General features: G+C 46.7%; 2 protein-coding genes and 1 long non-coding RNA gene across 7 annotated transcripts in view; 2 read left to right on the top strand and 1 right to left on the bottom strand.

Annotated features, from left to right (window-relative positions):
• Window positions 1–8,142, top strand: part of ERGIC1 (endoplasmic reticulum-golgi intermediate compartment 1) — a 105,199-nt gene extending 97,057 nt beyond the window's left edge. For all 5 annotated transcript variants that reach the window (XM_072824129.1, XM_072824133.1, XM_072824132.1 and 2 more), the window contains one exon: window positions 6,264–8,142. In XM_072824129.1, the coding sequence (XP_072680230.1) occupies window positions 6,264–6,371 (108 nt within the window). In that variant the 3' untranslated portion in view covers window positions 6,372–8,142. The remainder of the gene's footprint in view (window positions 1–6,263) is intronic.
• Window positions 7,803–14,893, bottom strand: LOC140632264 (uncharacterized). The gene is made up of 3 exons (XR_012029775.1): window positions 14,499–14,893; window positions 12,272–12,492; window positions 7,803–8,778 (listed from the first exon to the last, which is right to left on the bottom strand). It is a non-coding gene; the product is annotated as an uncharacterized lncRNA (long non-coding RNA).
• Window positions 14,894–15,142: 249 nt separating this feature from the next.
• On the top strand, window positions 15,143–23,918 carry RPL26L1 (ribosomal protein L26 like 1). Its single transcript, XM_072824134.1, is given in 5 exon segments — window positions 15,143–15,247; window positions 15,250–15,317; window positions 22,753–22,808; window positions 22,810–22,891; window positions 23,598–23,918. Coding segments are annotated over 5 exon segments (432 nt in total). The 5' UTR covers window positions 15,143–15,150; the 3' UTR covers window positions 23,727–23,918.
• The last annotated feature ends 1,937 nt before the right edge of the window (window positions 23,919–25,855 follow it).

The raw sequence follows: 25,855 nt of genomic DNA, 5'->3' as shown, positions 1-25,855 counted from the left end.
TAAGCAGGCGTCAAACACTGAGCAGACCAATGGAGGGGTATACACTTTGGTCCACCCCCACACCACAACAGCTTCTATTATGGGGGTTGTAGCGCAGAGCCCACCTTAGCAGCTCAGTGATTCAGGGCTGGAAATGGGTAAAAAACTTTCATTCCAATCTTTCCAAACTTTTGAGCAGAGCTAGATCTCCCAGAGAATTGTGTACCAGGGACAGATTGCTCCAACTGGGTCTGCACAGATCTCTCAGCGTAATGGAAGCTCCTGGTGCTTGCTTTTTGAAGACAGACTCTGAGACACATAAGGAATATTGGAACAGAGCGAGCTCTCTTACAAACTACACTTATTTTTACAGCTACACAGCTTCTTACTTCATAAACTTTGTTGATGGGGTCCCCTTACTTCAGGACATTTGATATGTAAAACTTCACAGAACTGAGAAAGGAAATACAAAGAAGCCATCTGTTCATGAAGACAGGGACTACGGGGAGCCTTCCAGTTGGGGGTGAAACAGACTGGTCGAACAGAAAATAAGCAGGCCCTTTGCAGCCTTCCAGACCTGGATTCTCATCACCCTCCTCTGTTGGGTAGCTGTGTGAGACCTTGAACAAGACAGTCCCTCTCTGAGCCTCTGCTTCCCCATCCATGAAATGGGGGTCGGCCCACTTCTGTAGTACCTGGAAAGACTGAAGAAGAAGGCAAAGGACAGGGACGCCTGGGTGGCTCAGTGGTTTAGCACCTGCCTTCGGCCCAGGGTGTGATCCTTGAGTCGCAGGATTGAGTCCCAGGTCAGGCTCCCTGCATGGAGCCTGCTTCTCCTCTGCTTCTCCCTCTGCTTGTGTCTCTGCCTCTGTGTGTGTGTGTGTGTGTGTGTGTGTGTGTCTCATGAATAAATTAATAAAATCTTAAAAAAAAAAAAGGCAGAAGACAGTGCCATCTCAGGCCTGACACACAGTAGGTGCTCAGCCGAGGTGGGTTTTGGGGGAGGGAAACGGGTATTTGCCCCCATTGTAAGAATGGTGGGGAGAAGACTCGGTTCTCCCACCAGGCTCCTGTCCTAGAGGAGGGAGTGGAGGGTCTGGCAGGCGTGATGCCACTGGTTGGAGACCATCACACCCTGTCCTCCCCCACTTTTCCAGGGCTCAGTCATCAATTTCCTTCCACAACAGCCCCCACCCCTGCGAAGCCACAGCTTCGGTGTTCTCATCCGCGGCTCCAGTCTGTCTGCCGCCACCGGCATCTGATGCGACACCGATTCATTATTTATTTCCTCATACTGTGCCTTTTCCATAAGCTTTTCAAGCAATGCTGCCTGAATGGGGACAGTGAATGAACAGTTCCCCGGGCACTTGTGGTACAGCAGGCAGCCAGACAGAGGTCATCTGGGTCCTCATGGGGAGGGGGGAGCTCCATTTTACAGACGGGAGAAACTGAGGCCCAGAGGGGTGACCTGGCTTTCCTGGCCAGAGTGACAGAGCTGGGATCTGACCACAGGAAAGTTTACTCCAGAGCCCACAGTCTCCACCCCCGCCCCCATGTTGGTGTGTGTGTGTGTGTGTGTGTGTGTGTTGCTTCTCCACTGCCCACTGTGGAAAAGTAAATGGTGGGGGAGGGGCTATGGATTGGGAAAACATTAGTGTTGGTGGAACAACAGAGGGATTCAGCTCTCCCGCCAGTGCGACTGAACGCGTCTTTTCCATATTATAAGGAATTAAGAGCCATAATTAAAATGTAAGGGAAACACACACACACCCCTTCTTTTCATGGTAGACAAGCTGACTTCATTCTAGCCTAGTAGGAGGTTGGGAAGCTGGTAGAACCGCAGGAAGTCTCTGCTAAAGAACAAAGGGGCATTATTGATGACTTCTGATGAAAGCAAAAAAAATGCATTCCTCTCAGACTCACTGGGGCCTGGATATCGAATTGTCCTTGTTTCCATTTCTGGAGCCAGGGCTGTGGACCAGAGTAGGGTTGCATGTGCTGGCTGTGGTGGCCCCTTCTGATCAGTGGCCCTGCTTCACCACCCTCTCCTGAGGTTATCCTCCTGCTTTAGGGCCTGGTCAGGAGGCACAAGAACATGGCAGTGGTGAGGGGGCAAGGGACAGGCATTCATGGCAACATGTGTGTGCGTGCGTGTGTGTGTGTGAGACACTAACACTCGTTCAGTCTGACAGCAGTCCTGAGGGTTGAGGATTAGCCTTCCCAGTTTTGTTTTGTTTTGTTTTTAAGATTTTATTTATTTATCTGTGAGAGACACAGAGAGAGACAGAGACATAGGCAGAGTGAGAATCAGGCTCCCTGTGAGGAACCTGATGCAGGACTTGATCCCAGGACCTGGAATCACGATCCGAGCCAAAGGCAGATGCTCAACCACTGAGCCCCTAGCCTTCCCAGTTTGTAAAGTAAGGAAACAGAGGTATGAGAAGTAAGGATGACACAAGGGCACATGACAAGAGGGGTCCCAACCAGAAGTCTCTTTGTATCAGGTATTTCTCATAACTTCTCAGTGTTTGGGGTTGAGGTAGAGTCTTGCGGAGATTGTAGAGCTCCCTGACTGGTCAAAGAGTAGAAACCACCTCTGGCCTAGGCACTCTTCCCCAGAGGGATATGCTTCATCACAACCACTTCTTGGCACTTGTCTGAGGAAATATCCTGTTGAGGTCTCACCTACCCCATCTGTCCAATGGGCTCTTGGAGTGCTTGGGACCTGGGCAGCTGCAAAGAATCCGCATGTGGTGCCTGGGACACCTTTGCTGTCCTGTTTTTCTATTAATTGGCTTGTTCTCAGCTAAAAGAGCCAGGTAGAAAAAAGAAAAATTGAGACCCAGAGGCTTGCTCTGGGAAATAAGTGGTATTTTACCCATTGTTCTTCTTAGAGTGGGTCTCAGAAAGGTTTGGAAAATCTCAGATTTTAGCAACAAGGTTGGAGCCCTCCGGTCAACCACAAGCTTAGAGGAGGTATCATTTACTGAGCACTTACTAAGTGCTGGGAGCTCCAGAGGAACTTCCTGAAGTATGACAGTTGGCAGGGTTTGGGGTGGTTTCCCGGAGCCGTGGATGAAAAAAAGCTGAGGCCCAGAAAGGCTGTCCATGACTAGAGTGAGTGAGTGACAACCACGAATCAGCTTTCCAAGGCTGAGCCCTTACTGCTGCTGTGGCAGGGGGGTGTCCTAGCAGGCCCCCTGGCACTCACCTCATCCCCACTTTGCTCAGGAGCCCCCTGTACCACATCCAACAAGGTGGTATCTGATTGGCTTTATCTTCATTTGTATTCACTTGTATTCATTCACCTTGGCGCATCCCCGTGGATGAGAGAGATGCCGGGCCACCATCCCTCTCAGCAGCTCTTTCCTTAGTCTGTTTTTGAGATGTGCTCTACAAATGTGGTGAAGCCTGTGATCTTGTCACCACCAATGTACGGCCTACGTCCAAAGACAGATACACCATTGGGTGCAGCCTTGTGGCTTCATTGATTTCCCTGTGTTTGAGACGTAGGAGCTGTGGCCTTCTCAGGACACAGGGTGGCCATGACCAACCACCTCCTTAGAGAGGCTGCTAGATTTCTCCCAGCTTTTTAGGTGCCTTATCCCACTCTGAAATGTGCCAGAAATCCCCCCTCCTCATTTGCCCAGTGACCAGCACCTTCCACAGACATGGAGGATTATGGGAGATGTACTGCAGAGCTGGGTGGTATCAGAAGATGTACATGGGAGCTCACTGCAGGGCCTCCTTCACCTTAGGCTGACAGCCGCTCACTCTGATGGTGCTTAGTGGCTTGCGTGCCCCAGGGCCTCGGCTCCCCTGCAGTTGTGTATTTTCTCATGCATGTGTTGTCTTCTCCTGCTCCTGGCTGGCCCAGGAAAAGGAGGCTTCAGGCTGGGTTTCAGGTGTTTATGAATCACAGGCAGGCTCGGGTTCCAGAGAGCGTGTGTGTGTGTGTGTGTGTGTGTGTGTGTGTGTGTGTGTGGTGGTTTTTTTTTTTTTTTTTGCTCCATTGCACTTAAGTCACAATTTCCTCTTCTCTGATCCAAGCTCTAAAAGCATTTTGCGGTGTAAAATCTCCTATCATCTGATCCATTCTACCGAAATAAACCAGCTCCCCTGCCGTCATGTTCCTTGAAAAGTGCCCCTGCGTCATGCTCTGAGGCTGGCAGGGAGAGGCCTTGCCTGCTGAAAACACTTCACAATAATCCCCCCAGCGCCCCCCGCCCTCTTCACTCCCTGGGGGGCTGCTCCGGTTTCTTGGGCTGTTATTACTGGAATGCCAGCTGCTCCACTTACAGCCCATCTGTACAGACCTGTTCTGTCTTGGGCCTCACAGGCCTCTGCTTAGCTCATCTCATGGAAATATCATTTTAAAAATAAACACTGGTTCGATTCTCACTTCCCTCTCACCTCCACTGTGTCTCCTGGCCTCCTCTGCTTGGCACCAGAGGGTCCATTAAGGAAGGCTCCACTGTCTCTCAGAGCCTTCCCTTGGTTGAGTGTCAGCAGCTGGCCAGCCACCCAGTGGTACGTCCAGGGTGGTCTCAGGAGCCCTTGAGGACTGCTCAACTGGGCTTCTTCTGAGTCCTGTGGTCATCTAAGTGCTCCTTAAATGTGGCAGAGGCAAAAAAGTGAGAGCTCTAGAGGCAGACAGACAGACTTCACTCTGCCACACACGCCTGCTGTGTGACCTCAGAAAAGTGATTTCCTTGTGTGGGCCCCATGGGTGCATGACTGAGGAGTGGCATACTGGTCATGGGTGGTATTGGTTCTTATGAATGGCAGGAAGTATGTGCTCAAGAGGAAAAATACATTTAAAGTTGCCTCGCAAGACTTCTTTGAACTTCCTTTAACTCCTGTCATCTATACTTTGATTCTTTTATGGAACCAGAAAGCAACCGATAAGCCAGAAAATTTTGAGTAAAACGTAGCATTGTTTTGATATCGTCACAAGTAGAATCCTGACAAATTCAAAGCAAAGTTAGTAATTCACTTAGGCAGAGAAGTCTCATGCCTGAGAAGCAACAGAGTGTCATGTCAAGAGTGCAGACTCCAAAGCTTTGAACCTTAGTTCAACCACTAATTACACAGTGGCATTGGACAAGTGATTCAATGTCTCTGTGCCTCAGTTTCCTTGGCTGGAATATAGGTAGAAGAGTAGGACTCCCTAGGGTTGGCCTGAGGATTCAGGAAGGAGGGAGGCACAAAGCACTCAAGCCCTGGCTGGTGCAGAGAAAGTGCTGTGTAAGCTCTGTTTTGTCATACTTCTATTTAATTATGTGGCAGGAAGGTAGGAAGTACAGACATACAGGTGACATTCATCATCGTCATACACCCAACTACTGCAGTTCCTGACTAGGGGCAGTTTCACCTCCAGGGGACATTTGACAATGTTTGGAGACATTCTGGTTGTCACAACAGGAGGGAAAGCGTACTATGGGCATCTCCTGGGTGGAGGCCCAAGAGGCTGCTAATCAACATGCTGCAGTGCACAGGACAGCCCTCCCAGAACAAAGAACTTTCTGGTCCCCAAAGTATATAGTGCTATAAGAAGCTCTGCACTAATGTAAGCCTTCTGGTAGCACTACGGGGTCCCCTGTCCTCTGTAGCACTTGGCTTGGTTATGATTTTGCATTGTTGGTGTGATTATTTGATTGCTAGTCATCCCCCCAATACAGTGCAAGGTTCTGAGAGTGAGAGATTGATTTCTCGCTCCAGTCCATCCACTGCTGCCTGTGTAGCCCCTCCCAGATCACAGTAACAGGCAGCACTAGGCCTGGACCTGTCAGATCCGAGTTCACTTCGGATTGCCACTTCCTGGCTGTGTGACATTGGGCCAATGGCACTGCCTTTCTGAACCTCCACTCCTCCACCTGTAAATGGGATCATAAAAATCTGATAAAGTTAGAGTGGAAGTTAAGACGACAGGCTCCAGGGTGAAGACATACCTGAGATCAAGTCACAGCTCTGCTACTTACTGTGTGAACTTACTTACCTAACTAAACCTCAGTTTCCTCACCTATGAAATGGGTCTAATAATCTCCTTCTGCATTCAGAAAGTTAATAAGAGATTTAAAGGAGCTGATAATGACTGCTTTTATTATTATTAAATTTGCCATCCAGTATGGAGAGGGCAGTTGTTGAGCTCTGGCGATGTTCCAGACCCTGCTGGTTATGGGGCAGAGTATCTGTACTTGCATAGCTCCATGGTATCATGATTTGGGAGGGGTCTGGCCTGGCGCTCCATCCAGCACTGACCTCTGACCTGCCCCTCCTCTCAGATCTGTGCCATCATCGGTGGGACCTTCACTGTCGCTGGCATCCTGGACTCCTGTATCTTCACAGCCTCGGAGGCTTGGAAGAAGATCCAGCTGGGCAAGATGCATTGATGACCCACTGGGCCCAATGGCCAAGGACCCAGGGAGACCGCCAGCCCTGCTTCCAGCGCCCTGTCTCCTCCTGCCCTCTTATCTGGCCCAGGATCTGGTTGGGGGAGGTCGGGGGTGGCTCACGGTTTTGCAGCTACCTCTTTTCCCCATCTTTAATTTTAGATGAATTCCACTGCCTGTGGTTGTGGTGCCCCTTTTCCTGGGGAGCCCCAAGACCAGAGTCAGGCATAGTGGGTTCGAGGATATCAGGGACCATTCCCTGGAGGGCTACAGTTCCTTCCTTCTTAGGGGAACAGCCCAGAATCCACGTCGACCAGGTCTCAGCCAGGCTTTGACAATCTTGAAGCTCCCACCATTTGGATGCACCAATCTACTGGGTTTCTTTCCTGGGCAACCAGCCTGCAGACCAGGCTCTCGGCTCTGGACCACTCTGCCCAAAGGTGCCTCCGCTCGGCACCTTCAACAAAGAATGGAACGTCCCAGGCAAGCCCCTGAGATGTGGCGCCATAGATGGAACCCTCTCTTTTGCTCTGTCCCTTCTTGCCCATCCTGGAATCTGGCCTTGAGTCCCTCACCCCCACCCATTTCTTTTTCTCTGTGAGGCAGATGCCCAGTGTTTGGGTAGCAGTGGTGGTGACTTGGGTCTGCCCATTGGAAACGGTGGATGGCGAGTTCCCCTTCCTCTCTTCACCTTGTTTCTCTGACACCCCCTCCCCCCCCCACCAATGTGCCTCAGCCCCTGTGCTGTGTGGCAACAGCATCTCTTGGTGGAAGGGCTGGTTTTAACCTGGGAGACATCCTTTGAACACCAGACATGGTTTGTGTCCTTCTGTCCCAGACAGAAAGCATCCTTCTCTGCATCCCTAAAATAATCATGTCTCACCATCTTCCAGAGTTGCTGTCAGGCCAAGGCCTTAGGTGGGGGAAGCAAAGCAGACCAGTCCTTCTCCTGTCTTTGAACATCTATCTTCCAGGCTCCCGAGGGGTGCACAGCACTCGGACTTCTCTGCAGCCCAGTTGTGGCCCACTTGCCACTGAGTTCCCCCATCACGGGCCACACATGTGTTTCTGGTCCCTAGGGCAGCTCCACTGTCTTCCCACTTCTCCTGAGGTAGATCCCTACCCTGCTACTCATGCTCATCCTTCCCCTTTAGTCCTGAAAGGGAGCGGCAATGGTCCAGGCATGAATTCCACCCAGGGAATTTTAGGTACGCCCTTGTGTCCCAGGGAGAGAGCTGCCTGCCTGTTTTCCATTTATATCAAGATTGTTTGCATACTTTTGTAATTAAGGGGTGTGTCCAGTGGAAGTTTTTAAATGATCTATATGGATAGCTCAAGTCTTTGCCATTTGTAATTTTTGGCTTTGGATTCCAATTAGAAAAGTGTCCCCTTCTGCATATGAGTTGACTGATGTTGTGAGTGTAAACTGCATTTGGTTATCTCTGCTATCTGTGGCCACTTGGATGGATTTTTTTTTTTTTTTTCATTTTCTGTTCCACAGTTACTGAAAGGAGTCTCTTTGGTATGTGAATACCTGCACCTGGAGAGGGTGGGCAGGGTGGGGCGGGGAAATGTGTGGCATGCACATGAGTTGAAATTCCACTTTTATGCTTTTTAAAAAACAAACAAACTCTTGAGGACATGAGGGCTGTCGGTTTCCTATGGAAGAGACACCTCTGACCCGTTACTCTTAAAATCTCAAGGGGGAAAAATGGTTTAATTCTTTCCCCACTCATTGGGCTCAAATAGATTAAAAGGCTGATTTTCAGAAGTATTGCTGTGTGTTTCTTTCTACTTGACTGTGGCTGGCTAGCCTGGGGGCTGGGATCACAGTCAGAATGGAATTTAATTCTAGAGGAGAAAAATTGAGAAATGGGGAGAGGATCCATCAGGATGATCAGAAAATCCGGACCCCATGAAGCCAGCCCTTCCTTTGTTGAATCCCTACAGAATATGCCTGGATCTGCCAGTTTCAAGCTGCGTAGCCTCAGACAAGGTCCTTACCACTCTGTGCCTCTTTTTTCCTCAGGTGAAAATGAGGAAAGTAAAATACAACAGTCTCATGGAACTGTCATCAAAATTAAATCTATAAAATGTGCAAGTCAGTCATCCTGGATCAGAGCGAGTTCATGTATGCAGAAAAGGGGTACATGGTAAAATTTCAAAGATAGGAGTTGTTCCATATAGGTATTCCAAAATAGAATATAATCTCTTTGAGAACAGGCTAACATATTTTCCCACAGCTTTGAACCAAGGGCTGCTCTGCATAAATGAAAAGTTTCATAAACTCTTCTTGACTTCCAAGGATCTGGCATTCCTTGTTCAACCTTCAGCTCAGGAAAGGGGGGCACCATCATCAGCTGAGATTTACATGGCTGTTTACCATCCAGTCCTTCAGGGCTTTCACCTAGAACAGCACAAACATGGATCATTCACCACGGATGAAATGTGGGCGTGAACCAGCCTGCAAGAAACTCTTCCCTGATTCCCTCCATTCTCTCTTTAACTCCTGATACTAGAGTCACTGTGACCCTCAAAGCTCAAGGTCAATAGTAATATGCTTACAGGTAGTAAGTGTGTGTTTCCCAAACCTGTCTATGCCAGCTGTGCTCTGTGCTGTAATGATGTGAGAATAGATTGAAAAATGGAAGAATCTAGTACAACTAAGTTGTCTACTTCACAGATGCCTGATAAAGGTGAGCCGCCACCCCTTCCTCAAAATGCTCCTGAATTAGAGTGAGCAAGACTCCTTACCTAAAAGACTTGGGGCAGGGGTGCAGGGGGATGTCCTTGAGGATTCTATATCACGTGGAAATGGTCTAATAAGTTCCCCGCGTTAAAGTAACCCAAAACTGGAACTCTTGGGTTGGTTTATGTAAGTACACAGTTCATGCAAGGAAAATGAAGAACTCAGCAGTTTCTCAATGAAAAAGCTGTGCTTCAGGGTCAAAAGATTGGTGAATGTATTTTAAGTGGACATAAACCATTTAAGGTAGGTGTCATTTTTATGATTTCTCTCTTAAACCAATTCTTTCGATTATCTCAACCCAGAACAGATCACAGCGTTTTTGTGTAAGAGGAATTCTCGTTCAGGGATTGTGGCACACACTCACAGAAGGGGTGGTCATAGGTCTGGGGCTGTGGCAGCTCAGACAGAAATGACTTCCCCTGGGTGCGGGGAGGGGTTGCAGGTGCACAAGAGGTGAAGTTACAGAGGTATATCAGGGAAGAGAGTCGCTCAAGTCCTGCAGCCCATGCTGCCTGAGGGGGTCAGATATTGCAGAGTGGGTGTGAGGCTTGGGAAGAAGTGGGATGTAGCAGTGGAGCTTATAAGTGGCAGCTGTAGTTCGTTTTTATTACTCTATGTCACAGATTCTTTTTTGATTCTTGCTAGAAACAAAGATACACAATTTCTCAATGGGGCAGGCCACTGGTGGTCCTAATCCCTTCTTAAGAAATTGGCTCAGTAGCTGCTCCAGCAGATAGCTGCCGTGTTCAGGAATGTGAGAGGGAGACTGTGCGAAGAACATTCCCCCAAGACTTTTTTCCGTTCCCAGCTGTTGTCTTTGGTCAGTCATGTAGTGATGAGGTCATGCACTTTATTCTGACCAAAATAAAGTTATTACTTCTTCCCTCTTGTAGAAACAGCTACCCTAGTTGGGCATTCTCCACGTGCCAGGCAAGGAATGATTGTTTGGGCCTTGTCTTTCTCAGTCCTCACAGCAATCCTACCCAGTGGGTGTTAACCTCCTTTTTACAAAGGACAAAACAGTAACTTTTCTCCGTCACACAGTCAGCAGGTGGTAAAGTTAGAATTCAAACTCCTGTCCGCCTGACTCCAGGGTTATGAAGAATTGTATGGTTCGGCCTCAATCCCCAAGAGCATCTTATCCATGTCCAAAGGGGGAACTGGCCCCCACCCCCCAAAAAGGAGGAAATTGAAAGTAGTGAGGGTACTTTTGGTTTTCTTCCTTTTAAACAATCTGCAGGGGAAGCTAAATTGAACACTTGGGGATCCTCTTAAAAATTTAGGGCCCTTAAAACATTTTAATTACGCAAATAATACATGCTCATGACCTCACTGGAGAAAAATCAGAAAAGAGCAAAAAAGGAAAAATTAAAGTGAGCCCTGATTCCACTAACCAGAGATAATCATTGTTAACATTTTAGTGATATTCTTCCGTAAACAGAATGGGATCGTGCTGTTAATACTATTTTGTAATTTACTCTTTTCAGAGTAAATAGACCTCCAACAATAGACCTCCTCCTATGTTAAGGACTATGGATCTCATCATTATCTTTATTGGCTGCAAGGTAATAATATGCATATTGAGTATCTAATTGTGGTTCATGTTCATCCTCTGCTCCCATCTCATTCAGAACCTATTTGGGGTGCCTGACTTGCTCAGTCGGTAGATCATGTGACTCTTGATTTCAGGGTCATGAGCTCAAGCCCCATGTTGGGTGTGGAGCCTATTTTAAAAAATCATTCAGGACCTTTTATTTTTTTTAAAGAGCTCTCAAGAGTGCAGGTGTGAGTGGGGGTAGGGGCAGAGGGGGAGAGAGAGAGAATCAAGGAGCATACTCCCCATTGAGCAGGGAGCCAGACAGGGCTCAATCTCACAAACTCATGACCCTGAGATCACAACTTGAGCCAAAATCAAGAATTGCACACTTAACCAACTGAGCCACCCAGGTGCCCCAAAGAACCTGTTTTTTCACCTGTGAAAGGAACAGTTCAGAGGATTGTTTACCAGATTAAATAACAGTGTTTGTAAAATTTAGCACAATACCTGACATTAAATGCTCAGGCAAGTAAAATTAGCCATTACTATTCATTTAATAATAATTTCTACCGTTTATTAAGCGCTTACTCTGTGCCAGGTACTGTGCTAAGGGTTCATTTAACCCCAGCATGAAACCAATGAGGTAAGTACTGTTATTACTCCCATTTCTCAGATGAGGAAAGTGAGTAACCAAAAGGCTAAATATCTTCCCCAAAGTTGCACAGCCAAGAAGTGATGGAGATCCAAACCCAGGCAATCAGAATCAGGACTCACATATTTCCCCACCATACCACTCTCTGCCTCAGAGACATAAAAATATTCCCTGGGTATTTCCTCTGTGCTAGCACTGTCCTAGGTCCTGGGCTTCTATACTAGTTCCTGTGCATGTTTCCAAGGGTGGACATGAGGCAAGATAGTAGTCGATCCCACTAAGTCCTCATTAGAGTGACCGAGCCTCAGGCTCTCAAGATCTTATCTGGTGATGTCATTGCACCTGTCTTAATTTTACTGAGCTGTGGGGCAAGGGGTGTAAAGAAATGCCTCCCCACCCTGGTTGATCATGAATATACCTTGATTAACCTGGGTTGTAAATGATCTGTCTTCATGGTTGCCCTCCACCAGTGAGGATGTGTGCTCCTTGTGATCAAGGACTACATCTCTGTCTTCCGCAGATCTCCTTGATCTAAGCCTGTACTGTGGCTAAATTACTAGTACCTGTGAATAAATTGATGAGCAAATGGATAGATGTTGAAGTAAATGAGTAGGCAAATGAGTTAAGAATGAGCATGCTAGATAAGAGATGCATGCACAGAGGAGGAGCCAGTGAGTGAATGAATGAATGTATGAATGAATGAACTTGGGGGGGGTAGGGGACCTTAGGTCTGACGAACCCTGTAAGGACTGCTGGAGAAGAACCCTCTGACTTTCTATGAGCAGTCCTAAGAGCTTCTACTACTGCCTTGCCCATGGAAAGTGACTTCCTTCTTTTCCCCGTCCCAACTTTGAGATATAATGGAGCTTTAACACTGAGTTTAGGGCATACAGCAGGTTGAGTTGATACACTCAGGTATTGCAAAATGATTACCATAGTAGCTTAGTTTACACTTCCATCACCTCACATAATTGCCATTTCTTTTTTGTGGTGAAGACATTTAAGATCCTCCTTTCTCATGCTTCTCCTCCAAACTGCCTTTCTCTTGGAACCTGGTGGCCTTTGCTGTTGCCTCAACATGTTTCACACCACTTTCCCTGCTGCCATGGCTTGTACAAACAGCCCCGGTGTTGGCCATCCTCCCTGCGTCTGAGGGCCAGAAGTCTCCAACACCGGCTGAAACCTGAAATAGAACCCATCAGATTCAGGGATCAAGGCAGATGCCCTGGTTGAAAATGACTATGGGTAAATGCTGGTGTTTAACATTGCATCAGCATATGCCTGAGGACACTAATAAACGGAGAGCAGGGGGCCTGCCTGAGTCGAGCAAGACAACCCCCTCTCTGAATTCCGGGGTGTCCATCTGTTAACTGAGACTGAGCTCCACAAAGTCTGACTTCTCTCTGACATGTGGCACCAAGTAGGTGCTTAATACATATGAACTGAATGAATTTTTTTTTTTTTTTTTAATTCATGAGGGACACAGAGAGGCAGGGACACAGGCAGAGGGAGAAGCAGGCTCCACGAGGGGAGGCTGATGCAGGTCGATCCCAGGACCCCGGGATCATGACCTGAGCGGAAGGCAGACGCTCAACCACTGAGCCACCAGGCGGCCCAAATCACTTCTTTCAAAGAATGAGCCGATCAATCCCCGGGAGTCCCCGGCACAGCGAGGCCTTTCCTTTCCTCGGGTTGCGCGGGGTGTCTCTGCCGGACTCGCCGTCGGGGGGCGCTCGCGCCTGCGGGCGGTCTTCCCGGGAGGGGAGGCGGAGCTAGGACGCGACTGGCCGGGGTGCAGCGAGGTGGGGGCGCGGGGGGCGCGGGGGGCCCAGGGTGGGCGGGGCCGGGAGGGGCGGTGGCCGCGAGCTCGGGCTGCGGAGGCCCAGGGGGCCCCTCCCCCCAGGTGTGCTGAACATGTTTACAGCAGAGAACGCTGTTTGCGTCGTTGGGAGTTACTGGCGAAAGTGTGAAAGTTGAGGGCTCGTGGATGTGAGGCCCGACTTTAGGGCTCTCCTGGAGCAAGTCCTTCTGCTTCATTAGGAATAGTGGCTTACTGTAATTGAGTTCTAAACACTCCCAACGGATCGGCTCATCTAATCCTCATAACAACTCTGAGTCACCTACTAAGCTCATCCCCCTTTCACAGATAAGAAAACTGAGGCTCAGAAACATGGAGGCGTCTCCCCAAGGTCAAGCACCATGAGGGGTCCAGGTCCGACTCTACAACCCTAGCTCTCCCCCCGCAGGGCTAAAAGAAATAACTTTTTTTTTTTTTTAAACTAGGGGGGAAGCTTTGAAAGACCAGGCGAGGCAGTTGGTTCTCACAATCTCCAAACATTGCTGCACCTCAAAATCTTTGGCTGGGCAGGAGGTGGGGAGTACTTGCTTTAAAACCCAGACCTAGGGACAATCTAGAGGTGACTGGGTGGCTCAGTGGTTGAGTCTGCTTTTGGCTCAGGTGTGATTCCCTCAGTCCTGAGAACAAGTCCTGCATGGGGCTCCCCGCAGGGAGCCTGCTTCTCCCTCTGCCTACCTCTCCGCCTCTCTGTCTCTCATGAATAAATAAAATCTTTATTAAAAGTAATAAAATAGGGCAGCCCGGGTGGCTCAGCGGTTTAGAGCTGCCTTCACCCCGGGGCGTGATCCTGGAGACCCGGGATCGAGTCCCACGTCGGGCTCCCTGCATGGAGCCTGCTTCTCCCTCTGCCTGTGTCTCTGCCTCTCTCTTTCTCTGTGTCTCTTATGAATAAATAAATAAAATCTTTAAAAAAATGATAAAATAAAGTAAAACCCCGACCTACCACTGCCTGGTTTCATAGGACTGTGATGGAGCACAAAGATTTGCATTTTCGACAGGCTTCTCAGTGATTTTGAAGGAGCAAGTCAGCGCATTGCATTTGGATCATAAATGCTTAAGCACCCGACAATATGTCTAGGTCACCCCTGCGAGGGGTAACAGTGGCAAAGAAAGAGTTTAGAATAAGAAAGGCTACTGGTGTACCTATTTTTTTAAAGATTTTATTTATTTATTCATGAGAGACAGAGAGAGACGGGGGGCGGGGGGGCAGAGGGAGAAGCAGGCTCCACGCAGGGAGCCCGACGTTGGGACTCGATCCCGGCTCTCCAGGATCAGGCCTGAGCTGAAGGCGGCGCTAAACGGCTGAGCCCCCCGAGCTCCCCCGGGTGTACCTATTTTTAAAACACCAGCGGGCCTTTGTTGCAGGCCGTACAGAAGTATGCCCTTTCTCCCCGGCGGTGCCGACTCTCGGTGGTTCCTGGCCGCACAGCCCTGGGACGCATCGCCCCGCTGGCTGGCGTGAGCCGCTGCGCTCCCACCCCAAGTCGCAGGGGGCGCCACCCAATCTCGTTCCGACGCGAATGGGGCTCGGCTTCCTTTGTACGCTCGCGCGGCAAGGAAGCCCTCACTTCCGGCCTTGCGCGCCTGGGGCCCGAAGCTAACGGGCGCGAGGTGAGTGAGCAGACGCTGGTGTTTTGTCCGAGTGCGAAGGACTCCGCCGCACTGGATCGTTCCCCCGTGTGCCCCGTGTGCCGCGGTGGCGCCCACCTCCCCAGAGATCTCTTAGCGTGACCCCCAACTGTGCATTCTTCTCCAGCGCGAACCTTCCTCCCGCAGGGAGCCTCGAGGCCGCAGGGCCGCCGCCTTCCCACGCCCCCTGTGGTCAGGCCGGTTCCCCCAGGCTGGCCTTACACTGTGTAACACCCAGGCCCTTCACTTCCCCCATTCTCCTCCCCGGGTCATCCTCGTAGGCACCCTTCTCCCCGGTCATCCCGACTGAGCACCCTTCTCTCCTTCCCACGCCTGTCACTGCAGATGTTCAGCATGAAGTTCAACCCCTTCCTGACGTGGGGCTGCAGCACAAACCGCAAGCGCCACGTCAACGCCCCCTCGCACGTGCGCAGGAACATCATGTCTTCCCCCACTCCAAGGAGCTGCGGCAGAAGTGCAACGTCCGCTCCATGCCCATCCGCAAGGACGACGGGGTCCAGGTTGGTCTCCCTCGGGCTCTAGTTACCCAGCTGCGTGTCACTGTGCTGCCACCTCAGAATGTCACGTGTGCTTGGACGTGGGGGAGGGAGTCTTAGACTCCCAGGCCCTCAGGACCCTGGCAAATAATGTTACCCTGCAGATGTGTTGGATCAGAGATGGGGCCACAGCCACGAGAGTGTGCCTCCCCAGCTTAACTGAGAGCATTCAGATGCAATTCTTTAATAATACGATTGTTTAAGAAAAATAATATAGCATCCAAGCAAAACTTGGCTTTTCGATTTAGTGCGTTGGCTGCAAGTTTCCCCCAGCGCTGTTCAGGGTGGCTCTTTGACCCAGATTCTCCCAGAGAAAGCACTATGATAAGAGTAATGTTTCAGTATCACTGAGTATACTGGAGGCTGGGCATTTGGTGGTACTGGATTTGGCAGAGAGAATAGAGAGGCAGCAAGTCAGAAGCATGAAATTATGAGGGAGAATGAGCCTTCTTAGAAAGTATAAGCTGTCTGTTCTTCCTAGAGCTTGGGATGCGTGTTAAGAAAGGGAGAGTGGGGGATGATTGCAATAGACAAGGTGCTAGATTACCTCCTTGAAGGAGTATTTATGGAGCAGGCCCTGTTCTAGACATGAGCAGTAAGCAGGACTGACAAGGCACCTGTCAGCAGGGAGCTCATTTTAGAGCAGGGATTCCCAAGCTCAGCACTGTTGACATCTTGCACTGGATACTTTTTGCTGTGAAGAGCTCTCCTGTGCATGGTGGGATGTTTAGCAATATCCCTGGCCTCTCCCTACTAGGTGCAGTAGTACCTCCTCACGTTTGTGACAAGCAAAAATATTTCCAGATATTGTCAAATGATCCTGTGGAGGGAGAGGCAAAATCCATCCCCTCTTCCCCTAATTGAGAACCGCTGTTTTGGAGAATGAAATGGGATAAGGCTAAAGGGATTTGGTGTGTCTTCTAAGGCATTGGGATACTTTGAAACTTTGAGGAACATTTTGAGGAGAAGCTTGAAACCAGGGGATTACTTAGCCTGAGGCAATGACAGGAATAGAGTGGAAAGAATAGTTCAGAGGTATGATCAACAGTTGCAACTTCTCTTCTAGGTCCTCCTCATTAGACATGTTCTAGAATGGGGGAATTACAAATACATATAAGGACTAGGTAGGCAAATTTAAAAAGAGAAGTTGGCTGATGGCAAGAAAATAGCAACTGGAAAGCCCACACCTCATTTAAAGGAGATTGTGGTGTACCTTCAGCCCATCGCTACCATAGGGAAATGTAGGATCCTTGTCAGATTCTTGATTTTGCAAGAAAACTGGAAGGTTTAGATTTTCTTCCTGGCTCCCCTTTCCTTCCAGCTACTACTCTCTGTTCCACATGTATAGCCAGCATCCACCAAAGAGTTGTCTACGCTTCCTCACTTCCCCATATATATGTAGACCCTCTCCAGTCTGATCTGTATCTCACTACTTTATAGAAATTGCTTTTGGCTGAGATCACCGATAACCTGTTTGTGACTAAATCCAGTGGACACATCTTGGTCTCATCATGCTTGACTTTTTCAGCAGCATTTGGTGTAGGTAGCACTGCCTTCCTTCTTAAAATAGTCTGGCTTTTTGGCTTCTGTGACCCTTCCGGCTCACTTTACTTCTGACTTCTCAGACTCCTTTGCTGGCTGTTTCTCCTCTGATCTCTAAATGCTGGTTTGTCAGGGCTTGCACCTGATCTGACCTCTCATCTTGCCTACATTGCCTACTTGGGGGACAATATCTATTCTGAGAGCTTTCAGTGTCCGCCCAATGCTAACAACCCCCTCTTTTGTATCCCAGTCCAATCCACTTTCCAGAGCACAGACCTGTGGATCTATCTATATGCTGAACATCTTTACCTAAAAATCTTGTAGTCGTCTCAAGCTTCCAATCTGGGAGTACTCTTGATCGGAACACTGCTACTACCTATAATCTGCTTTTCCTCCCATCTTTCACACTTTGATAAGCAACACCTTTTCACCTGCCTGTGCCATAAACCTTTAAATTCTCCCTAACATCTCTCTTATCCCTACCCATTTCTAACATGTTACTTAATCTTATTGATCCTATCTCTAAAATAAGTCTTGAATCTGACCACACCTTTACATTTCCAGTTTGGTTCAAGACATCTCCAGCTTCCAGTCTTACCCTGGTCAGGCATTCTCCACAGAGGGGCATTTTTTTTGCAAATCAGGTTCTGCTTAGAACCTATCTTTGGTGCTAAATTGTTTACTATGAATGTAAAATCATTGACAACAAAGCCCTGTGTGCCCCAGTCCTGGTTTCCTTGTCCAGCCTCCCCTCATCCTGTTATACCCCTATGTGCTCTGTACTTCAGACACACCGGCCTTTTCAGGTCCTTAAGTATGTCTTGATCTTTGCTCCCTCAGGTCTTTGCCCAGAAGCCTCCCTCTGCCTGGAGTTCTCTTCCTTCTCCTCTTTGCCTGACTGACTCCTCATTTCTCAAGTGTTTTCTTAAATGTCAGTTCCCTAGAAAAGCCTTCCCAGACAAATTAATCAGCATGGTATCATAGCACCCTCCATTTATACTTGTTTCATAGCGATGAACACAATTTGAATTTATTTCTTTTTAAACTGAGGCATACTGGGCCCACCTGCAGCTGCTGGAGCTTGTCTTCCTCCACACTGAGTATCCCGATATCCACCCCTGCCAGTGCCTGTCTGAACTCACCCTGCTCCCTGAGTCCAGGATCCAGGTGGTTCCAGAATAGGTGTGCCAAGTTACGGCATCACAGCTGGAAATCGTTTCAACCTTCAGCCAGGCCGGAGCTTTCACTCCACCACTCTGCTTATGGAACTGAAGTGAAGTGATTGAAGTCCCAGCTGCCTCTTGAGATAATGTGAACTGCCCGTCACATCCCAGCAGGGTTGGAGAGGGAATCTCTGGCCCTAACTCCCAAGGTCAGAATTTTAAAACCTGTTCTCTCTCTGAAGACACTGATTCAAAGTTGGACTCATGGGAGGAACACTTCTTTTCTGCCTTTGGTAACTCTTAAGGATTCTAGGCGAGTTCAGGATAAGCTCAGAGGAACCATGACTGACATCCAGGGAGACACACATCAGAATACTGTGCTTTCTGGCCTGTGTTAAGGCCACATCAAGGTTCTCCTCAGTGAGAGTTTACCAGTTCTCTCCGGCCTATGAAGCTCCTTCACCTTTCTCATGTGAACCTTTACCCATGCCTAGTTCTTCTTTCTCTGTAGCACACTGCCCCCCGCCCCTGCACCCAAAATAGTCACATTCGTTTTGACCCCTGCATCTCCAGATCTGCACATGTTCAATTCAGTTTGCATGCCTACTTCTTCTTGCCTCTTATTTTTTGGACTGGCTTTTTAGAACTCATTATCTCCTTTGCAAGAACGCTTCGGCTTAGCCTGGTTTCCCCTTGTGCCTGGCAGCTGTTACATTCTTGTGCTTCCAAGGCTGGTATGCTTAAACTTCTTCTACTCTATCTCCTTCATCCTCCTCCTGTGCCCAGGATTTACTGCCTTTTTTTTTTTTTTTTTCTTAAATGTGACCTATCATCTTTACATTCATTTGTAGCTCCAGTGATTCTGTATCAGGATTATTTCGAGTCCCCTGCCTCTAGCTTTTCTACTTTTTACATATTACTCTCTTTAGAAATCTGTAGTAGCCTCCAGTTGCTACCAAATGATGAAAACCTTTTGGTTACTCTCCCAGACAATTAACTAGTATTTCTACCCAACAGGGCAGTTTTGCAGATCTTATGGTCCCCAGTGTACAATGTATGTCTGTCTTGGAGCCACTCCTTCCCATTTGGGAACCATATGAATGAATACCTCTCTCTCTTGCAATCTCTGCCCCATCCCCCTCTGAAGTCTGAAACTTTCTGTAATCCTGATTTTGTACCTGTTACTTCTGTCACTCCAACATTCTGTTTAAACCTTGTTATTGTACTTCTGTATGCTATTAATGAATTGTTTTTTTTTTTTTAATGTTATTTACTTATTCATGAGAAACACAGAGAGAGGGAGGGGCAGAGACACCAGCAGAGTGAGAAGCAGGCTCCTCACGTGGAGCCTGATGTGGGACTTGATCCCCGAACTGGGATCACGCCTTGAGCCAAAGGCAGATGCTCAAACACTGAGCCATCCGGCCGTCCTTTAATGGATTGTTAAATGTTTCCACAAATGGAAGAGAAATAAGTAAAAGTAAGGCATAATTTATATGTAGTAAAATGCACAGGTGAGTTTTGGCAGATGAAAAGCCATGTAGCTATCACCAGAAATACAATCAGGTAAGTTCCTATGTGCCCTGTTCCAGTTAGTAATCACATATTTGCATGTTTATTCATTAACTCCTTATTACCCATTACATTAAGATGAGGCCAGAGAATTTTTCTTTTTTGTTGCCTGACCTCAGAGCAGAGCCTGGCACCCTCAGCGGCACAGCTGTTATTTGTTGGATGAATGAAAAAATTATAGAGTGGATAGAATTAAGTGACATAAACAAAAGGAAGACCAGGGAGAAGATGTGGCCATTTTTTCAGTGCCTAAGAGGCAGGCATTCAGTGCCTCTGAGGTATGAATTGTTTCCTTTGTAGATAGGAAGAACCTGAAACTCAGGTTCAATAATAAAGAAAATGAGTATCTAGGCCAGGAATACAGGTCTGACTCCAAAGGCTATATTGGACAAACACTTCTCCACCAGGAGAGTAAAATAGTCCCAAGTGGGTTTGTTACAACTGCCTTTTCTCTTTTGGGATCTTCTGAAGCTCACCCACTACTGCGTCGGTCAGGACTCTCCATCCTGCGTGACAGAGGAAATTAAAACTGTCACCCACCTTTCTGAACTCCTGGCTCCAGACCCTCTGACTTACCTTCAGTTCTACCCCTGTTGTCTTTGTTCCCTCCTATTGTGATGAAAGAAATATTCCTGTTTCTGTCTAAAGTGAATCCATCTGCCATTGTATACAGTGGTCTTCCATTCTCTTCTCTTGAGATCCTTCCATCCATTACCCCTTTTCTCTGTAGTTTCCTTTAACTTTTCCTTTATACTTGCTCATTCTCATAGCATTTAAACACATTCATATTTTCATTTCTTTAAAAATAAGAAATTATCACTTAACTTCACATCTCCCTCTAGTATATGTACTCTCTCATGCTCTTCACAGCCAGGCTCCTTGGGACTGTTGTTTTGTTTTGTTTTGTTTTTTACCTTCACCTTCTCATTTCTCATATACTCATTGTCTTACTATAAATGGCTTCCATCCCTCTGCTCCACTGAAAGCACACTTACCATGATCACCAGTGACGAGTTTGTTGTCACATTTGTTCCTTGATCCTTCCTGTAGTTGACCATTCCATGGTTTGACATTCTTTCCTTGGCTGCTGTAACCCCTCAGTCCCCTGATTTCCTCTCTATGGCCACTCCAGTCTCTCTTACAAGCTTTTCTAAAATGTTGACTTTTCTCGGATTTCTACATTCTGCCCTCATACCACCAGCTCCCTGAGCAAAATCAGGCTCCGAATTGTCATCCTTGGAGGACTCCCAGGTCCTTGTTGCCAACCCAGTTGATCTTCCAGCTGTGTATGAAATTCTCTACTAGAACGTCATGAGATGCCTCAAATTCAGCATGTTCCCAACTACAGTGTTTTTTCCTAACATCTTTCTTACCCCATGTTCCATGCTTCTGGGAAAGGCATATCCATCTAGTTGCCAACCAGACTCTGGATGCCATCTTTGCCTTTTCTCCCTCCCCTTTCCAGGCCAGCCAGGTTAGTTTTGTCCTGTCCATTTCCTCACTGGGGCTAGCATTTGTCCAATTTTCTTTAAGCAGGGTCCTTTGGACTCATTTTATTAATGTCTTTTGTCAGTCTTGAGGATGGTTAAGAGGGGCTTTTTCACAGACTTTTCCACATAAAAGTCTCTGGTCATACATAGTGTGGTGGATTTTCAGTGAAGACCACCTTGGTACATAAGCTGAACAATCTAAATAGACATTTTAGGAGTATTGAGATTCTCCAGTTTTTTATATGTGTGATATTTTCTTTAAGTTTATTATAATCAGCATCAGTTATATTGTAGCTCCTGTTTAGTAGGCTTGTGCTGGGCCACCTGGGTGGCCGTCTCAGGGTGTGATCCTGGGGTCCTGGGATCGAGTCTCACATCAGGTTCCCTGCAGCAAGCCTGCTTCTCCCTCTGCCTGAGTCTCTGCCTGTCTCTCTCTGTGTGTCTCTCATGAATAAATAAAATCTTAAAAAAAAAAAAAAAAAAAAAGGCTGTGCCTTCAGGGAAACCGTAATCTAGGTGGTTATGAATGGTATTGGCACGTAAGTAGATATTTAGTATGTGAGAACAGCCCAAGAGATTTTAATTTAACATTTTAATTTTTTTCTGACTATAAGATATTTGTTAATTATAGAAATCTTGAAATTTGGGGGGCACTGGGGTGGTTCAGTAGATTGAGTGTCTGATTCTTGGTCTCATGCAAGGTTGTGAGTTCAAGACTCCAGTTGAGTTCCATGCTGGGCGTGGAGCTTTCTTTAAAAAAAAAAAAATTGAAATTTGGAAGAATATACATTTTTTTAAAAAGTCATTTGTAATCCTGTTTCCTGGTAACCATTACTGACATTTAGATAGATTTCTATTGCATTGTGTTATATATATATATATAATGTATACACAAGATTCAGACTATATTTCATATAAAGCTTTGTTTTCTTTTTTTTCTTAAGGTTCTATCTTGAGCATTTTCCTAGGTCATGTGTTATTTTTTGAAAACGTATTTTAAATGGTTGCATGAGAGTCTCAGTATAATATCTTTTTTTTTTTTTTTTTTTAAGATTTTTAAAATTTACTTATTCACAAGAGAGACAGTGAGAGAGAGGCAGAGACAGGAGAAGTAGGCTCCATGCAGGGAGGCTGATGTGGGACTCAGTCCCAGGGCTCTGGGATCACACCCTGAGCCCAAAGACTGTCACACACCACTGAGCCACCCAACCGTTCCTCAGTATATCTTTAACCATCTTCTCCATTTAATCAGTTGGGAGCGATTATATTTTTTCTTTCTTAAATTTTACATACTTTTATTTAACGGAGATAAAATTGATGATATGACTGTGTTAGTTTTGGGTGTGTAATGATTATACTTCTTTACTCTCAGGACTAGTTCTGTGACGGCCATCCTAGTTCAAGGAATTTTTTGTTTAAGATAAGAAAAAAATTCAGGTGAAGAATTTTACCTGACTTAGAACAACACAGCAGATTTATAGCCAAAAAATAGCTAACTTTTGACTGCTAGGGTTAATCTTCTGTGCAAAAAGTTGCATGTTAGTCTGTGTGTTCCTGATAATTAGTTTCCTCACTGTAATGTTCATGTATTAAAGTGGGGGGGGGGGGATTCTCTTCTGCATTTTCTCTTAGGTGGTTCGAGGACACTGCAAAGGTCAGCAAATTGGCAAGGTAGTCCAGGTGTACAGAAAAATATGTCATCTACACGGAGCGGGTACAGCTTGAGAAGGCTAATGGTACAACTGTCCATGTGGGCATTCACTTGAGCAAGGTATGGTCTGGGACTGAGTGGTGGTAGCAGCTGTGTAGTGTAGTGCTGTTGTTAGAGTTCGTGTGTTGGTACTGTCTACTCAGGTGCCCCAGGCAAAGACTTCTAGAGGGAGGTCAGGCAGGCTTGCTCGATTCACTGGCTTAGTGATAATATCAAGGGTCCAGAATTCTTTCTTGTCTGTTTTGTCATCCTTGGTGAAGGCTCTGACTTTGAGCAGATTGCAAGAGGATTCCAGGTATTTTGAGTATCACTTTCCTACTAGATGATGTCCAGGGAGAGAAGAGAGAACATCTCTTCCTGTGGCCTTCACACTCACTGTGCACTCTGATTTCTGGCTCTGTAGTATAGGGTCTTTCTCCTCCAGAGTTTCAGATAAGGGCAGAAATGGTGAGTTTTACTTATCCTTATGATCTGTGGTCATATTTGGCTGGTGAAAATACAGAAGATTTTTAAACAATGCATTTTGCCAGCCAGGGGATGAGAGACAAACCAGAAGCATGTTGGTAGTATAATTTTTCCCAGCCCAAATTGTATTTGATATCACTAAACTATCTAACTGGTCTCGTAGATCCTCAGGAGTTAAAGGGTAGGAGGTGGGTAGCAGAAGGAACCCAAACTGCTATTGTTGGGAAAAGCTCTTCTGTACAAAATAATTGTAATTATAAATCCTTCTCATTTATTTCATCTGTTTTCTCACGCTTAACAGGTAGTTCTCATCAGGCTAAAACTGGACAAAGATCGGAAAAAAATTCTTGAACGCAAAGCCAAATCTCGACAGGTCGGAAAAGAGAAAGGCAAATACAAGGAAGAACTTATTGAGAAAATGCAGGAGTGAATGTAACCTGTTGTGCAAGCCCGGTTTAACTGTAGACTTTTAGCCTGGTGTGTGTTCCTTGGAAACTTAAGATGTCTGCCAAACACTTCATTTCCTTCCTGTTTTGTTATTGATAATGTAGCTTTGTAAATCTGCCTTTGCTGTTTTGATTAATTATTTTATAAATAACAGTGGAAATGTTCCTAATTTGAAGGGGAATTTGCATTGTTTTATTGATAACATTCATTCTACTATCAATTCCTCGATGCCATTCTTTCCTGTGTTTAGTGTATCAAGCAGTGGAATAGCAGTGGTAGGCTACCTCTGTTCCTGCCTGGACCCTCATGCTGATGGGGTAGACAGGGTGCTGGTCCCTAACTCAAGGATTTGTCCCCCTCAGTGGTAGTCATGATATGAACTGGCACATCTAAGACCTCACTGAGTGGCTGGTGCTGTTTTGCACAACTGTATCTCAAGCTTGATGGCCCTCTTCCTCTCATGCTCCAACCAAACCAAATGGCATGCAGCTCCCTGAACAGGTTGCCCTTCCCAAGGTCTGACTTTGCAAATTCATTTCCAAATGAAAGAAATGTCCTTCCTTTCACCTGGAGCTAACTCAGGAAACTGATGACAGCCTGTAGGCAAGATTTGGCTCACAGATTACATTTGTCCTGCTATTGTTTTCATAATTTTAATAGGTCAATTTCCAACATTTAAAAGTTGAGGGATTTAACAGAAATCTAGATCTTGCTTCATTTGGTTGCATGGGGCCCTGGTCCTACATAGCATCAGTTGTGTGGTGCTCAGGGGCTGGCTGCTCCCTATTCAGTTTGCTCCACTCATGTACCCAACTTGCCCCCTTCCCCCCACCCCCCGCCCCCAGCATCTTGAGTTTTAGACTCCAGGTCTAACTGCAATCAACCCTAACATAAGTTCACTCCTTAGTGAGTTTTAGATAGAGACGACACCAGGTGGTGGTATACAAAGGAAACCTTATTGCAGCAAATAAGATTATAGGGGTTAGCTTCCAAATCCATGACTCCCCAAGTAGGGGTGAATAGGCTTCTTTTATTTAGGATTACGATGAATATTCAGAGAAGTTTCTTCATTGTGGGTAGAGGTGGGCACAAACAAACATGCCTATTGAAGCATTGTATGTTATATTAATGAGATTTGTTCTCCTGGGGTGGGGATTTTAACACTATAATGAAGCAGAGGTAACTATTGGACAAGGGGAGGGGGTTATGGGCCCGCTCCAAGAGCCAATATAAATTGGATTGGGTCTTGGATTTATCTCAGGGAAGGAATACAGGGCCTTGCTTACTTTTGAAACAACCCCGGGGGAGGAGTTTTACCACTGATTTGATGGCCTAGTAAAATCTGTTAGTTTTTGCATTCTAACTGGGCTGCCTTTGTTCCTTAAAATCCTTAAAAATCCTTTTTTTTTTTTTCAAACATCTTTAAACATTTCATTAACTTTGAAGAAGGAAGGAGAACAGCTACTTTAGAAACTAGAGACATGGGATCCCTGGGTGGCTCAGCGGTTTGGTGCCTGCCTTTGGCCCAGGGCGTGATCCTGGAGTCCGGGGATCAAGTCCCGTGTCGGGCTCCTGGCACGGAGCCTGCTTCTCCCTCTGCCTGTGTCTCTGCCTCTCTGTCTATCATGAATAAATAAATAAAATCTTAAAACAAACAAACAAACAAAAAAAACTAGAGACACTCGAGCACTGATGTATTCATAGAGTTTCTATACAGCTGAAGAAATTTACTATATATAGTACCGAAGACCCATATACAGAAAGATTTAGAAAACCCATCTCTAGAAAGCAGGTCAGATGGACTCGAAGACCTCACCAAAGGTAGGAGGAATCAATGGGAAGCAATGTAAAGCCTTCTGCTGGGGCAAAAAAAAAAAAAATGGTGGGCACTAGTCCATGGAGTCCAGACAAAGTTCTTTTTCCTCATCTAAATGCTTGCCTCTGGTCAGGGTTGAGAGAAAGGTCTTGATTCACTTGAACTAGTTGTCAGTCAAGGTCCTCTTGATTTTTGCTTTCTTGGCTTCCAGTTCAGCTACCTCTTGCGGCCGCCTTTTGCTCATGCCTTTGCGCTCCAGCTGTTTTTCAATCACCTTGGTATTCTGTGCATATGAG

The sequence above is a fragment of the Canis lupus genome, chromosome 4 (assembly GCF_048164855.1).
Source record: "Canis lupus baileyi chromosome 4, mCanLup2.hap1, whole genome shotgun sequence".
NCBI classification, from domain to species: domain Eukaryota; kingdom Metazoa; phylum Chordata; class Mammalia; order Carnivora; family Canidae; genus Canis; species Canis lupus.
The sequence above is the reverse complement of the archived record's forward strand: the minus strand, read 5'-3'. Positions and strand labels throughout refer to the sequence as shown.